This window comes from Mytilus trossulus, unplaced genomic scaffold (genome assembly GCF_036588685.1).
Source record: "Mytilus trossulus isolate FHL-02 unplaced genomic scaffold, PNRI_Mtr1.1.1.hap1 h1tg000215l__unscaffolded, whole genome shotgun sequence".
Taxonomy (NCBI): domain Eukaryota; kingdom Metazoa; phylum Mollusca; class Bivalvia; order Mytilida; family Mytilidae; genus Mytilus; species Mytilus trossulus.
In genome coordinates, this window is record NW_026963312.1 from 17,087 (window position 1) to 34,251 (window position 17,165).

The following is a 17,165-nucleotide window of genomic DNA, read 5'->3' on the forward strand; positions in this document are numbered from 1 at the left end:
CCTGTCAACACTGGGATTGAGAGTTTTAACCATGCTTGTGGCAGGTGAGTTAACTCTTATCCTATCCCTGCTGGTGGTTGCTGATGTTGTCTGGGCACTCCATCTCCTACAACAAGCAAAATGGCTACCATGATGTGGCCAAGCAATATTAACTGAAATAAGTGAAAAGAACAACCCACATGGTGATTTGTGTCAATGGTATTTTCAAACTTTGTGATTAATTTGAACATTTGGTATTTGATCTTATTAATATTAAATCAAGAAAATAAGAAACCAGAAATGTTGTATTACTTTACATGTATGTTGATTTGACACACTATTTTTAGAAATGCAGCGGCAGGGTAGTGGTATGACTAGAATGTCTTTGATTACACCTTCATCTGGTAGTGGTTCAAACAAAAACAACAGACCCAACACCCAAGATTCAGGTGCATACTGGGTGCATGGTTCTTGTCTTGGCACCGACATTATCTTCCTTGACTTTGAATTGAATTATCTCCCTTCAATTTTAATCTGTAATGTTACTGTGTTATGATTCTTTTCTGGGCACTGAGAATATTCCTTAACATTGAATTGAATTATCTCCCTTCAACTTCAAACTTTGATATGATACTGTTTTATGATTCTTTTTCTGGGCACTGAGAATATTCCATAACATTGAATTGAATTATCTCTCACCAATTTCAAACTGTGTTATGTTACTGTATATTTTAACACTATGGATGATTCTTTTCTGGGCACTGATATTGTCTCCCTTTTGACTTTGAATTGAATTATCTCCCTTCAATTTCAAACTTTCTCTGTTATATGTCTGTTTATTTTCAACTATAATGGTTCTTTTCTAGGCACTGTAATTATCGCCCTGCAATTTCAAATTATGTTATGTTGCTCTTTATATTTTTTATGATGATAGTCTTTTCTGTGCATGGAGATTATCTCCGATTGCATTCTATTGAATTATCTCCCTTCAATTTCAATTCTCTGTGTGTTATGTGTCTTTTATATATTTGTATACAATAATGGTTCTTATAAAATGGGTTTTCAATTGCTATAAGATATTTTATAGTATACTCTTCTTAAGAGTACCAAAGCTGGTCCATATTGAAACCCTATAGACTACCCAGGCAATACTAGTTTTCTAATATTGTTTGTACATATGAATTTTGTAGAAAAAGCAAAAAAGGCATTAAAAAAAAAGAAATTTGACTCAAGTGATATACCTTGAAAGACAATTATTGTTTTTGTATTATTTTAACTATTCTTAAAGTAAATTTAAAAGTACCAGTTGAGAAGAGAAATTTTCTCTCATAAATTTTTTATTAAACTTTTCAGTTGAAAAATAACAATAAAAAATGCTGTTTCTTATAGGTGGATTATTTTTGACTATTATAAATGTCTTAAGCACATTTACAAAATGTCCACACTACTTTTCATTCCACTTCTGACACACAAAACACTCTTTAATTTGTAAAGTATCTTCTAGCACCAACTCAAATAATGTGTTTGAAACATGTATCAGATGTTTAAAGTTTGTTAAAATAGTTTTTATGTAATTGAAGAATTATGTTTATACCAGTAGGTTTAGTTACGCATTTTTAAAGTTGTTTTGAGTGTATACATTCATTTTTGCCCTTTGTACTGACTTATTAATTTGTTTGAAAAATAAAGGAACATTTTTTTGCATAGTACATGTACCAGTAGTAGCCATTATCAAAGGGTTTCAATACTATCATATTTTTTTTGAAGAATCTAAGATCTTTTTGACTACTGTAGTGAGTTGCATTGTTGACTAAGTCAGACCTTTGACTTAAGTCACACCAACATTTATTTTCTTGTTTTATAACATTAGGTGCTGTCCAGAGAAAGTCTTTGTTTTCTGTTATCCCACACCTGCCGCCAATTTACCAGGAGTCAAGTGATCACAAGAGTGACTTAGACAGTCTTCATGATGACTTAGACACTCGATCAGTTGACTATGACTTTTACAAAAGTGACTTTGACAGAAGACTGACTGATTTAGAAAATGTGTTTGAGAATACAGGGGAATTGGATGATCATTGTATTGACTTAGTCAAAAAGACAAATGACTTACAAACAGACAGTTTAGGGATAGGGAATGCATCAAAAGGGAACAAAGATTTTGATAGTAGACAAGGCAAATTGAAAAATAAGACTGTTTTAGGGAATAAGCAAAATATTGTTGATATGTTGACTGATCATCAAAATTTATCTGATGCTTGCAGTGAAGAAAGTTATAGTTTTGATACCAATGATGAAATAGACAGTGATGACATGCACATATCAGAATCAGACTTGGACATGTTAGAAGAGTATGAATTGGACACAACAAAGTCTGACTTGGACACAGAATCTGACTTGGACAACAAAAGATTTGACATGGAAACTTTCAACTCTGATGTTAGTCCAGAGTTCATAGAGACTGACCATGAACCAGAACATATTGATTTGAAACTAACATCACCTTGTTCTTTAAAATACACTGGTTTATCTAATTACTCCCCAAAAATCGGCATACATGAGAAAGAAGATTCAGAAGTCTATAATAACAGAATATCTAACATACAAATCAAAGAAAATTTTGATAGAATAGGAACTAACAATAGATCAGATGTTGAAACACCATCGGTCAACCTTTTTGAAATTAAAGATGACCTGAAAATTGACACGTCTAGACTCACTTCAACCCCAAGGATGGTATCAACACCTTATATTTCTTTGGGAGATATTGATATTGAATTTGAATCTGAAACAGACACTGGCAGAAGTTTATCAGCTAAGGGGAGCATTGATAATTCTCTTAGGGGGAACCAGTTTATATACAATGAATCAGGTAGAAGTGGTCAAACCACTAATGGTAACCACTCTGCAGGCATGGAACCAGAGAGAAGAATTGGAGTGACAGATGGTAACCAATTAGTAGACAAGGAACCAGAAGGAAGAACTGGAATGACAGATGGTAACCAGTCAGTGTACAAGGAACCAGAAAGGAGTATTGGATTGATGGATGGAAACCAGTCTGCAGGCATGGAATCAGCTGGGAGTACCAAAATGAGTAATGAGAATCAGTCCAATGGTAGAGACCCAGATGAAAAAGTTTCAAAGGATGCTGGGAAGAGTTTTCTAAAGCATGTTAAATTTCAATCTCCAATTGATGAAGTTAACTATTTAAATGAGAATCTAGAAAATGGAACCAAAGATTTCTTAAATGCAGGAAATATTGAGATAGATATTGCATATAAACCTCAAAGAAGCAAAAAGAAAGTTGAAAGAAAAAGAGAGAGCATGAAAGATGAATTTGAAATTAGTATTGATAATGGAGAAACTGCTGACCAGATATATAACAGTGGAACTATAGTTGACAAGAAAAGGAATGAATTAAAAGATTCAGGATTTATTGATGGGGAATCAAACACACCTAGATTAAAACAAAAATCAAGTAGAACAAAAGAGCTAATTGGTGAAGAATTTCTTGAAGAAAAAGTTGACATGAGAAAAGTCAGAGAGAGTGATTTAGAAGAAATCACACCTGCAATGAAGAACATTTTAAAAGCTGAAATAGAAGGTAATTACAACCCAAAAGAATTGTTTGATTATGAACAATCTTGGGATAAAAACCTATATAAAGAAAATGAGGAGTTAGCAAATCACTCTGAATCTAAACATAAACGAAGACAAAGAAGAAAACATAAAAAGCGTAACAAGGTTTCTCTGGAAGATGATAAAAGAAAGATGGTTAACTTTTCAGGCATTGATGAAAGGAACAGATTTGAAGTCAAGAAGCTAGAAGATACAAATGTTCACGGCAGCAGGAATGAAGAATTGCTTTTATTACCATTGCTAAGTACTGCTAATAAACCCATGGCTGATGATTCTGTAACTGAATATACTAGTAATTGTAGTTCAGAAACTGAACAGATCAGTGTCTTCAAATTTCCAGTTGTGCATTTGAAAAATGACAGGAAAAGTTCTGTGGATAGGCAGTCTCCTGACAAAACATACCAAAAACAGAAAAATGGTCTACAAGAATCTTTAAACAAATCAAGAGCTTCTTTTGTCTATGATGTTGAGCTACCGGTAGGTAAACAAAATAATGTTCCTTTCCTTGACAGTGAAGAAGACTCAGATCATGTGGTCAAACTTTCTCCAATCAAATGCGTGGTTTCTGACAGAAATTTACATGATGGTAAAATTGTGAATGATGTTAAAAGAAAGAAAGAGATGTCAAAATTGACAAAGGAAAAGAGAGAAAGGAACAGGGAAAGGGAGAAAAGAGCTGAAACAGAAAAGAATCGTCAGAAATTAGATAACCAAAATGTTTCCTCAGATGTAAAGGGAGACAACACTGATTTAATTAATGATGTGAAAGATGCAGAATCAGACAAATTATCTACAAACCTTGACGAAGTTTACAAAACTGCATCTGAGCCAGATAACATTGGTGAAAGGGATTTTGATCAAAATTTAGGTTTTGTAGTAGAAATGGATGGTCTTAAAACTGAAGAGGAAGACGATTTGCTCAACAGAAATAGTCAAAATGGTAATTATGAATCGCCCTACCTTGATGAAAGAAATTTAAAAGAAACAAACCAAATAAAAGTAAGGTCTCAAAGGAAAAAAGTTTCACTATTTGATAATAATACAACTAAAGACGATTTCGAAACAAAAACTGATAAAACAGTGGATGAAATTGATAGAATATCCTTACCATCAGTTACCATGAAAAACAGTAAGTCCAGAGAGGAGAAAAATATACTTGAAGTGGATGAGTTTGAAAGGATCTACCTACCATTAGTAAAGATCACTAGCAGTGACACTGTAGAGGTTGAAAGTCCAATGTCAAATAATCAAGAACCAAGGCAAAAAGATGTTAGAAAGTTTTCTTTTGGACCTTTACCAAGTATTGTGGAAAAAAGAAATTCTTTTCAATCACAGCCATTGAAGAAATCGAAAGTAAAAAAGAAGACGCCATCAAAATATGCAAAATCTAAACAAAGTTTAGAGGATAATCCTAAACAGACTTTCTTGTTTGATTTGCCATATGAAATAGATGATAGAAATTTTGAAGAACAGGGTGATGTTTCTTTAACTGATCTTGACAATCAAAATGACCTTGACATTGAAAATACTACTGAACATAATCTTCCTGTTGGAGATAACTCTGGTAACTACAGGTTACAACTTGAAAACAGACCAATCAGAAAAGGTTTTACATGTGTGACTTTGTAAAAGTATGCAATGAAATTGATACCAATTATCCTTTTCAAAAAAAAATTAATGAATTAATTGCAAAAACTGTTTGACTTATTTAATTCCTTCTATTGTTTCTGTATCAATATTCATTCCATACTTTTTTAAGTCATAAAATGTTTGGAAGTGGTTTGATTTTTGTTTGGTTGGACATCATTATTATCATTGAAGATTTTCTTTTCACTTTGAAGATAAACATACCAGTACCTTTATATTTGAATAATGGATTTTTATCAGACTGAAAGTATTTTTATACTTTAAATTGTTTTTGTCAATTTTTTTTAATAGAATGCGTTGAGAAAGGTCAGACAACTCTTTTATAGGGAGACAATACAATAAGGTAGATGTGAAAAGAAAGTCTTCAGATTTTATCATGGAACACAAAAATTATCACTAAGCATGACCTGGATGTGTAGCAATTATAAACAAAGAAATGATAGAACTAAGTTAAGATTAAAAAAAGTTGAAAATGAAGTGATTGAGAAAATCTTCAGTGAATTTATAGATAAAAATTAAAACAATTTTCATGCATTAGAGAGTTGAAAAATAAAAAGAAGATTGATAATAATTTGGAACCAAAAGTTTAAACAATGTTTTAGAAATAGCCATATACAGTTACCAAATAAGAGTGAATTTCTTTTTACCAACTATCATAAAGTACCAAAGGAAAATCACAAATATATCTCCATTGATAGTACACAAGAGTCCACTTAGCATTTTTGTTTGTCAGCCCTACAGGAACAGAATTTATATTCAGTAACAATTTTTTTCCGAGTTTTAAGAAAGGTTTTCCACAATGACAAATCTTTCTATGGTTTGAAATGTATAATTTATTTTAGAGACACGTTTTGCATGATGGTGGTTCACAAATATAACATACACACCTACACATCAATGACATCTATTATAATTCAGAACAAGTTTTAATTTTATGCATACATGTGTAATATATATTTCATTGGCACTTTTTTTTACTTTTTTCAAGACCACTTTATTTTTTGAGGTACATGTATTAGCTGAAAATGAAAAGTTTTTATATCATATAAATTTTAATTCTGTTTGATATATTTATAAGAATGCTAGGACAAAACTATTATTTACTTCTACTTTTACTTATTTTCTCAACACATTATGAATTAAGTGATTAAATACCTTTATTTTTAACTTATTTTTGCAAGTCAGAAGAATTTAAAGCGATTAAAAGCATTAAAGTAAAAGACTTAAAAGTCACAATATATACTGTTTGTATAACTGATACAATGAATTTATATCTATTGTATTTTAAAGATGAATTTTAACTCATAAATTTAACCTGTTTAAGGTCTTGAAAGTCGTCCAATGACTAAAGAAAGAATGCCCATGTTTCAACGGAAACCAATCAAGCATGAAAATGACAACAAGCAAGAAAGACAATATGATGATATCAAATCCCTAATGGAAACAGCCACTGAGCCCATAAGTCCTTCAGAATCATGGATCAGTAAAGGTTAAACTTTGGCATGGAATCCGAAAATATTTTACACTTTTTTCTTTGTCTGACACCATGTGATCAATAATCTCACACAATTCTGATCTTTTTCTGCAAAGTTACTTGGCAACTTTTTAGTTTGAATTTTGAAATGTACTTGCATGACAAATACTGCTACACTTTTTTTCTGAAAAAATGGAAAAATTGACAGAAAATGTGAAAAAAGTTCAAATAAGGTTATATAGAAGGTACAAAAAATGTATGACATAAAACTTAATATATTTGAATTTAATGTGAACATTCGAATTGGTTAAGTTTTTAAAGTCATTTCCTTACCTGATTTTTCCATCACAACCAAAAGTCAAATTATGTTCATAATCTCAGACTGATTGTTTACAAATGAACTGTTTGACCTATAATTTTATACTTTTATAAATTGTTATTTGGATGGAGAGTTGTCTCATTGGCACTCACACCACATCTTCCTATATCTGTGATTCTCTTGTTTTATCTTTTTCTTAAAAATTACCTCAATCTGCATGGTTTTGTAAGAGTTATTTCTCTTGGTAATAAGAATATCTGTGTAGTTTTTGCATCCTTGTGCAAACATATAAAAGAATATCAGAAAAGACGAAGTTGTTACAATAAGTATTACATTTGTAATGATAGTTTTACAAGGTAAATAAGTCAGAGTCTCTTTATCTTAAAAGATCACTTCTGTCTGTATGATTTTTTAGAGTTATCTTTCTTGCAGGCAAACATTGTATTGTTTTCATCAATATGTAAATGCATAAAAGAATGTTGAAACATCTATAATGCTTATTACAATAAGTAATACTAGTCTTGTAAAGTGGAGGGTGGTTAACAGCAACACTTTTATTTGATTTCTCTGGAGTTCAATTGAAGAGTTAGTAACTTGTTTTTTGGTTTATTTCTTGGATTGAAATCACCAAGTTAACATATTCATACATTTGATAGTTATAAATATAATTTGTAAGTATACTGTATATTGCATCTTATTACAATTTGGGTTTATAATATGATAGACTTGGCCCTTGTCCTTCATATGTTATGGTTTAAAGAGATTTCTAAAGTTCTGGTATCCACCATCTACTTTCTTTGACCGTAAAACTATAGAAAACACACACATTATTTTTGGAAGTTATGATATCATTTGTTATGTCATAGATATGTTCCTTGGTGTCATAGATGTATGGAATGTTTTGATAGACATTTTTGTCAATATTCAAGTACAAAACATGGCTTCTTAAAAGAGAACCCTAGAAATATTAGTTATAAGAAATGTTTCCTTGACAACAAGGGAGAGAACAAAACTGAAGAGTGTATGTGAAATATAGGTTGTTTATAAAACAATTAAAATTTTGAACTATAAACAACTGAAAGTAAAACATTAAGATTTTGTAGTGAAGCAAACTATAGTGAATAAATATTTTTTGATATTTTAATGACACTGGCAAAAGGATGCCCTCAAATTCTGATTTCTGTGACTTTGCAATTATCTTTAGAGGAATCTTCTACAATTGAGGATAATAGAAATTCTATTCCTGTAGATATTGGTTGCATTGAAAGTTATATGTGAAGTTAATTCTGTAACTTTTTATGCCCTATTTATGGGCATTATGTTTTCTGGTCTGTGCGTCCGTCCATGATTCTCCCAGCTTCAGGTTAAAGTTTTTGGTCGAGGTAGTTTTTGATGAAGTTGAAGTCCAATCAACTTGAAACTTAGTGCACATGTTCCCTATAATAATATCTTTCTAATTTTAATGCCAAAATAGAGATTTTATCCCATTTTCATGGTTTACTGAACATAGAAAATGATTGTACGGATAGAGAATCAGTATACTTGGGACACATTCTTGTTTTCAGAGTTATGAATATATCAAATGAATTTCAGGTTTTACAGTAAATTTACTCTTTTTAGTAATAGCATGTACATGATTATAATTAATTCCTACGGGACGACATCAAAAGTTCAATGTAGGATAAAAAAACTTTATTTACATAGTTTTTTGTTTTTTAACTGACCCCCCCCCCCCCCCCCCCCCCACCCCTCTTAACTTAATTTAGGAAAAATTGATTGACCAATAGGGATATATGCAAAAATCAATTTTATATATACAAAACTTGCAGAATCTTAACCCCCACCCCCAAACTATTACATTTAAGTGTTTTATCCTACATCAATCTTTTGATATCGTCCCTAAGACTTGGTTGATTTCTAAATGTTGATAATGTATTATTTATAGTAATTTTGACTATTGTTTTGTGTGATATTTGTGTGATATTTGATTTTATGAACTTTTAACCTCTCAAACCATTTGTAATATAGTAAGAGCAGCAAACAATCCAGACAACACATTTGACCTTGACACTAAAAGACAGCCTCGCTCTGATGACAAAGATATAGAAAAATTTACAAGAAGAAACAGAGAAAAAAATCAAAATGAAGCCAGATATATTAGACCAGAAAATATGACCTTCAGGAAAGACATTGCTGATGACAATGGTCAAGACATGAGACAATCTCATGGGTCACATGAGACACAATCTCATGTGGTACAATCAATGTCAGGAGCCATCTCGCCCATCATCTATGAGACAACAGCCCACCCATGGATCAACTCAGGTTTTACTGCATGTCGCATGAAGACTACATTGGTGTGTTTAATGTTTTGGTTTTGTAATTAACATGTTTTATTGACTAACCTTTTGACTATTTTTGACAGAAAACAAATGTTTTAATAGATTTTATTTATTTTAATACGCAGTTAATTTTTCATTAAAAATGTCTTTTTTAAATTTAGTGGAATTTATGTGAAAATTTACTTACTCTCTTGTGGTGGCCTTTAATTCACTGCATGTTTAAATAATTTATGTTCTTCCTGACGATTTGAAAACAAAAAAGGATACTGATTATAAAATTTAGGAATATACTTTTAAAAGTCATTGACAATTTTGCATAATATTTAAGAGTATTGTTGTTTTTGTCTAAAATTTGGGTAAAGCATGTTTCATTGTAAAAAAAACTTAACTGCATGAGTTTATAAATGGAAAATAACATTATCGTTGTGACTGATGCATTGTGGGAATGAATGAGTTTGTGTTACATAGAGAGTTGTCTCCCTGTTTTAAAAATTGGAGGGAAAACATAAAATTGCATCCCCTTATTTATATTAAGATATCTAATAACTTTTGAAAAGAAATATCTTGATTTAAGAATATTTAGATAGTTATGTGCACTCCCCATCTACAAAAAAATCAGAAATCTTGTTTTTTTCAAACTTGTATGAGCAGTGTTCCTTGGAAGAATGGATTGACCTAGCTAGCTAGCACCTGATTGGCCTCAGATTCTGAATATGTCACAGAACATTAAGTCTTTGCCAAATATTTTCTTCAAAAGACTTTAAATCATTGATTAATTATACAGTATTATCAGGGAAATATATTTTGGTTCCACAAGTGGTAAATGGGAGATAACTCAAATTATTTTTATTTGTGATCACATTAACATGTTTGAGGTGATTTTTTAAATTTAGGAGATATTAAGACATTTATTTCATATTGCTATGATTTTATAGGTTGTAAAAGCAGATTTAAAACAAAATGGTTTCATTCTTGTCTTACAATTATTTCATTAACATTTCAAATATGTAACATCTTCAATAATATTTCAAATTAAGAGTTTGTTATCTGACGTTGAAAACAAATTTTGTTATCACTTTTTGAAAGTGACCATTAATCTTTGAAAGGTTTTTGTCGAAACTGGTCTAATTTGGATTTTTTTTTTTAGGTCAGATCTAATTCACCGAAGTTATTAATTTCATGTTTTATGCATACTGTATGTGATTTAGCTGTATATAAATTTATTGTAGACTTGAACTGTAGCTATATTTGTAGGTGATAAGGATTGTGAATACCAAAAGAATAATTATCATCACCATGGAAACAGGAAGTCAAGGAAACAGATCAATGTCCAGTTACCAGATGCTAGCATGGAAGAAGAATTAGGAGAGAGTTCTGATGTTTCTCCGACATCTGAATCTGACCTTGAACTTGATTTTGATGATGTCATAATTGAAGCAGATATTGATAATTCTAATATGCAAAATGTTGAAGACAAGAGAAATCACTTAATAAAAAGAACAGAGGAAGATGAGAAAATAGATGATTTTGATGATGAAAAATTAGAAAAATCATTGGAAATGAAAAATGAAAATTTAGATGGTATTTCTGAACGACAGGATAGAAGAAAGAGAAGAGGAAGGAAGGAAGACAGAAATGAGTTAGATGAAATGAAAGATGAAAATTATGATGTATCAGTTGACAGAAAGGAAAGAAGGAAACACAGAAGAAGAAGACACATCAGTGGAGAAAGTTTGATGGATGCTGACATTGAACGGACGGATTATAAAGATGGTTCAGAAGATAGGAAAGTAAGAAGACATCGCAGAAGGAGGAAAAATATAGAGAATGAAGAAAATGATGCTTCTCCAGAATTGATGGCAAGACAGGCACACAGAAAAGGAAGGAATGAGTCAAAGGATGAAAAAAGTCTGAAAGATGAAAATGGTGATGCTTCAATGGAAAGGAAAGTCAGAAGAAAGCATAGAAGAAGAAAGAATGATAAAGATATTAGAGGAAATACCAATGCTGAAGATGAAATAGGTATGAAAGAGCAAAGAAGAAGAAAGACAAATGATAACAGAGATGTTGATGATGAAAATAAAGACTATATTCATCATCATAGGCATGATGATGAACAAAAAGCCAGACGAAGAAGACAAGGAATAAGAGTTGATGAAGAAATAGTTGGGGGAAATTCAGATAATGTAGAGATTGATAAAAGAAAAGAACCGAGGCACAATAAACATCAGAGGGAAAGACAAAGAAGAGATGAAATTGTAGGGGATAATCATATTGAAGACAACATCAAAAGTAGAATATCTGAATTAAATGACAATAAAATGAAGGATAGATTGACATTATATGGAAATTCAGACAATGAGTCCCGTAGACTGAACACAAGTGTAGAGAGGGCACTGTTGGCATATATGTACAGTGATTCTGAGACTGGAGCAGAAGATCAGTTATATGAAGATGAAAATCAGATAAAAGATGAAGATGAAGAGGGTAATCAAATAGATAAAAAGAGAAATTTTACCATAGATGATGGTGAAGAGGCGTTAATGGCCAATAATTTCAATAAAAATAAATCTGATGTTGATGCATTGAAAGACCAAGAAAATAGAGGGGCTTTAAAAGACACTAGCGATCTAGATGTTTTAAAGCATACAAATGACCTTGATGAAATTTCTGCACATGACACTTTTGAAAAATTTAGATCAATGGATGAAAATAAGGATGTCAACAATGAGGATTACAAGTGGACAGAAATAAACATGGAGGATGAAGAAAGTATGAAACCAAGAACTCAGTTACAAGGAAGAAAGCATGACAAATTTAAAAGAACAAAGAGAAACCAGAAAAATAAAGGAAATGACAACAACGCTGATATTCTAGATAAAGTTGATGTTTCATACAACACTGATCAAGGTGATAAAAATTTGAAAGATGCAGATGAAAATTTGGCAGACGACACAGAAGAATCTGACACAGAAATTTTAAAAATAGAATCTTATAATTATCAGAATTTGAGGGAAAAGGATGAAAAGGAATTGTACAAAAAACATGAAAGAAAGAAAAAATCAAAAATTGCTTCAAAACAGAAAGAAAGACAGGTCACCAAAAAGAAAAAGACAAAAGAAAACAATGAAGAAGTAGATTTCAATAACTTGCCAAGCATCCATGACACACTGAGCAAATTATTACCGAAGAATAAGTTGATTCTTTTAGAAGGATTAAAATCAATTGATGAAGAAATTAAAGGAAATAACCATCATGAAAAAAATAACAACAAGCAACTTGGATCTGAAAATGACCATAGAATTTTGTCAACAAACTCAGAATCTCTTGATAGACCTAAATCAGCTTCACCAGAACGTTTGGGCATTGCATTCCCGTCCATGTTGAGGAGGACCTCTTCTTTGCCAAGCATTGCTGATTTTGTTAACCAAAAAATACCTGATTTTGAATACCAAGAATTTGACTTTCCTCAGAAGCAGACAACTAAAACCTGTCCTACTTGTGGTGACCCCACACCTGAAGTTAACCATGTCTGCCTACCAAAGTTTAAAAACAGATTCAGGCCAAAGAAAACTAAAGGTTAATATATGTAAAATATTTGTTGTTAGAAAACCAGAATTTATTGCTTTTTAAAAAGCTAAATGGTAATTTAACTTTAAACTGGAATTTTGTTATCACCTCTCCTTCAAGTATGCAAATGAAGTCTAAAACTTACATTTTTCATTATTTAAAAAAAAAATCGTTTCAATTACTTTTGATATTTTAGTTAAATTTTGGAGAAAATAGATATGATGATTGTCAACAGATTTTGATATAAACTTGAACTGAATAGTATTTCCTAAGAAAGGGAGACAATTCATGAGTCGGGACATTCTTTCATGGATACTAATTACCTCCCTTTCAGATCCTAATAAAAAGGTACGTCATGGAGGCATTGGAGTCAGACAAGGGAAGAATAATAATACAGACGACTCAGACACCATATCTGAAATGACTGTTACGACTGTTAACACACAGTCAGAAGTCCAAGCAGGTTCTCAATTTCAGTACGTTTCTAGATGGCCATCTTCTCAAGCTGTATTGAGAGGTTCAAAAGGTTAGCCAGTGTGGCTTGCATGTGAATTTGTGTGATTTGTTTTTAACCATCATGCATCATGTTTGAAAGCATGTGTTAACAGTTTGAATGTGAATAATACTTTGGATCATTGATATGATAATTTTATAACACTTGTTAATTTGATATTAACGATTTCAGTGAATGGTTTGTAGATTTTGATTTGTTGTGATGTTAACACTGAGAATGACATGATTGTTACATTTTGTATACACATGTTTGTGTTAATGATTTCATAATTTTTGTTTTGTATTAACATCAACTAACATGTTTTTATGCTAACACCCTGTTATGGTTTTGTTATTACATTGTTTTTATTTGTGAATTATGATTATGATGTTTCATACATTTTACTGCATGCATTTTAATGAGTGAATTATTACACATGGTTTGTGTTGTATTAACAGTGTTAACATGTCTTGTAATTAACACCTGGTTATGATGTTATTAATTCTTTTCACTATTAACATGTCTTGATATTAACTCATTGTTATGATAATTCTGTTGGATTTTACCACATTTTTGTCAATGTGTGAATGATAACACATGATGCATATTGCATTAACTGTGTTATCATCTGTTTTTGACATGATAACTAACAGTTTTTGGTTATTTGTTTTTATTGATATGACAACTATTTTTTGGTTTTGGAAAAAGTCTTTGAATTCAAATACAGGATCACAAAAAAATCTGTAAGTGTAAAATTAATCTGACAATAAAAATATTAAGTTGAATTGTTAAGGATTTTTTGAGACTTACGATAAATTTTACACTTAAGATTTTTTGTGAAAAGGGCTGCAGAAGCTTAGGGTTGTTAAATTTTATGGGGTCTGGAAAGATTTTACAACCAGGCCTATGAATTATATTTAAAAAAAAAAAAGAACAGGAGTTGGTAATAATGCAACCATCAAGACTGTCGTCATATCCTTATACATGTATAAATGGATTTAAATTGGAATACAATGTTACAGTATTACTTTTAAGAGATACTGTCTTTAATTTAGGATTGAGTGGTTGCAAATACAGTTTGGAGAAGACGTTATTAAGGTGAAAAACTTGTGTCTAATCGATTTGTCATTTTTGAACAATAAAATATGTTTAAACTTAATACAGACTGCCATTTTGTATCAAAAGTCAGCAACTCTTCAAATACATTACTATTATTTCTATACTGATGTTTCTACTTTAATACAATGCCCATATACCGGTACTAATAAATATTTACTGTTTTAATATATATATAATCTATATTTTATTTTGAATACTTTCAAGTGTGTAATTAGACCTTAAATAGTCCTTAAATAGAATTAATTTACGACCAAAGTTCACTTTTGTTTGTTATCAATTTAAAAAAATCAATTGTTTAAAATATGATTATAATTTTTATAATAAATCGTGAAATTTAGGCTATTTTCAAAATGATCATTCTGGACCATAGTTCACTTTGAACTCTTGATCTTAAATTTTAATTTAAAAAAGATCATTTCTTAATTTTAATATTATTTTTTGTTTCTGAAATTCAATTTTTATACATTAACAGTTTTAAATATCCCAGCAACTAACTAGGACTAAATAAATAAAAAGTTCAAATAATTGATTCGTGTAAAAGTTAATAAACCCAATTTACAAAAGAAACCACTCATGTTCATACAAACAATAGGGAAAGAGATATTGGATTTCGTACCCTTTTAACTTTGTTTTTTTTCTATTGTAAATAAAAACCTGGTACGTTTGTTGTGCCGGCAACTCAATGTTTAATGAAATTGGAAAAGTTAAAAAAGAAATGACGTGTTTGCAGTTGAGCTACTCCAAAAGTTTTGAAAATTTGAAAATGACATTTTAAAATCTATAATCTTGTTGTTGTGTCAAGTTTAAAGTTTTATGACATAGAAATTAAGTGGTGAAAGAAATTCGACTTTTTTTGTCGTTGAAAATCTACTTAAACATTAAAATTATATGTTGGAATAATATGGGGTGTGAAAATAACGAAATTGGAATTAAAGTGATACAATATATCTATTGTTGGCTTTAAATGCATATTAATGCACAAAAAAAACTTTGAAAAGTAGGTAAGTCGTTTAGATTTAATGTTTAAAATTTGAATTATTTATTCGATTAAATTGTAATTTAATCAAATTTTATGAATGAGCTGTGAGAAATTGTTGATCTCTTTAAAATTTGGGGTCGTCTGCTACCATTAACATGAGATTCTTGAGTAGCATCAGTATTTACATGGAGGAATATTTTGTGATGGAAAAATAATTTTGCATGTGGTTTTTTGATTGAGCCCAAAATATGTTGTGCTGGATTATGTGTTGTTGATTTTGTTGTTTGATCTTTTTGTGAATGATTTCTGTTTTATCTTGGAGGATATTTATTGTTTTGTGTCATGTGTAGCAGAGGTGAGGTTAGATTCATTTTAAGAGAAACCAGAGAGCCTGCATGAAATATTGTAGTGCTTTAATTTGAAAGGGACAAGTTTATGTAGGCATACAAGATTTATTATTTAAATAGTTGTAAGGCTCTGTATTGAAGACCTTATTTTAACCGTAATGGTTTACGTTTACAAATTGTGACTTAGATTGAAAGTTGTCTCATTGGCACTCATACCACATTTACTTATACCTATTTAAAAGAAACTGAAAGCCAGTAAATTTTTCCAAAAGCATGTTTCTTAAGCAAGTATTGAAATATTCTAGCAGATGGACTCTTTAATATCTGGAGAATCATGCCTACAGTCTTAAAATTCACATGAAAGGCTAAAAGAATAGGTGAAACCAGGGTGAATAATAAGTAAGGTTTATGAGAGATAACTATTAGTTAAATGGGTAATGTTTTCTTGATGTTCTAACTTGAGCCAATTTCAAATAAAATGATGAAGTTCCAAACTGTTGCTGTCCTAAAAATATATATATTGAAACTGAATCATTATTTTCAACCTAAATGATTGAATGTAAGGTTCAAAAGTTGAAAGATGAATTTTATCCATATACATATCATTATAAAGTTTGTTTGTTGATACACCTCCATGTCTGAGTGATCCGTGTTAGGTCATGGTATGTGTTGAGTGGATTTTTGAATGTCCACTATAATATATAAGTACAGTGAGTACAGTCTGGTAATCATATGAGGTTTATCAGGTATTTGTTTCAACTATGAGAACATATTTTCACAAAATGATTTCTGATATTTCAGGACATATATTTTTTATTTGCCAAATTGTGTAAAATATATGAATTTGGTACTGAGGCATTATTGGTTTTGGAACTGTGGATACTTTGTATAATTTGACATCATATTAAATGTGGTGAATATTTATTATTTTTTAGATACAAATAAAGAACCTGCAAAAGAAATGGATGGTGCTGGTAAGTTCTATTGATTCGATATAAAAAGAAGGGGGGGGGGGTACTTTTTCCTAATTGGTAATTCCTAAACTCTTTTGGAATGTCAATCACATCAATAGATAAAATACTGATTTTCATAGGAGGGATTATCTACCATAACCTGAAATAGTTAAATAAATCATATAGACAAGTTGATATTTCAAAAAAATAAGTGCTTTTTTGGGGACCCTCAGTTGCAGACTCCAATCTTGATTATATAGTAATGTCTGCTAAAGGTCACAGGTTCTCTCTGGGCACTCAACTT

At 30.7% G+C, this 17,165-nt stretch overlaps 1 protein-coding gene across 3 annotated transcripts in view; it reads left to right on the top strand.

Moving 5' to 3' along the window:
- The window catches only part of LOC134701111 (uncharacterized), a gene marked incomplete at its 5' end in the record, with an annotated part of 54,953 nt that overhangs the window by 16,849 nt on the left and 20,939 nt on the right, over positions 1–17,165 (top strand). For all 3 annotated transcript variants that reach the window (XM_063562247.1, XM_063562249.1, XM_063562248.1), the window contains 4 exon segments: positions 9,087–9,383; positions 10,655–12,979; positions 13,305–13,496; positions 16,844–16,882. In XM_063562247.1, coding sequence (XP_063418317.1) covers positions 9,087–9,383; positions 10,655–12,979; positions 13,305–13,496; positions 16,844–16,882 — 2,853 coding nt within the window.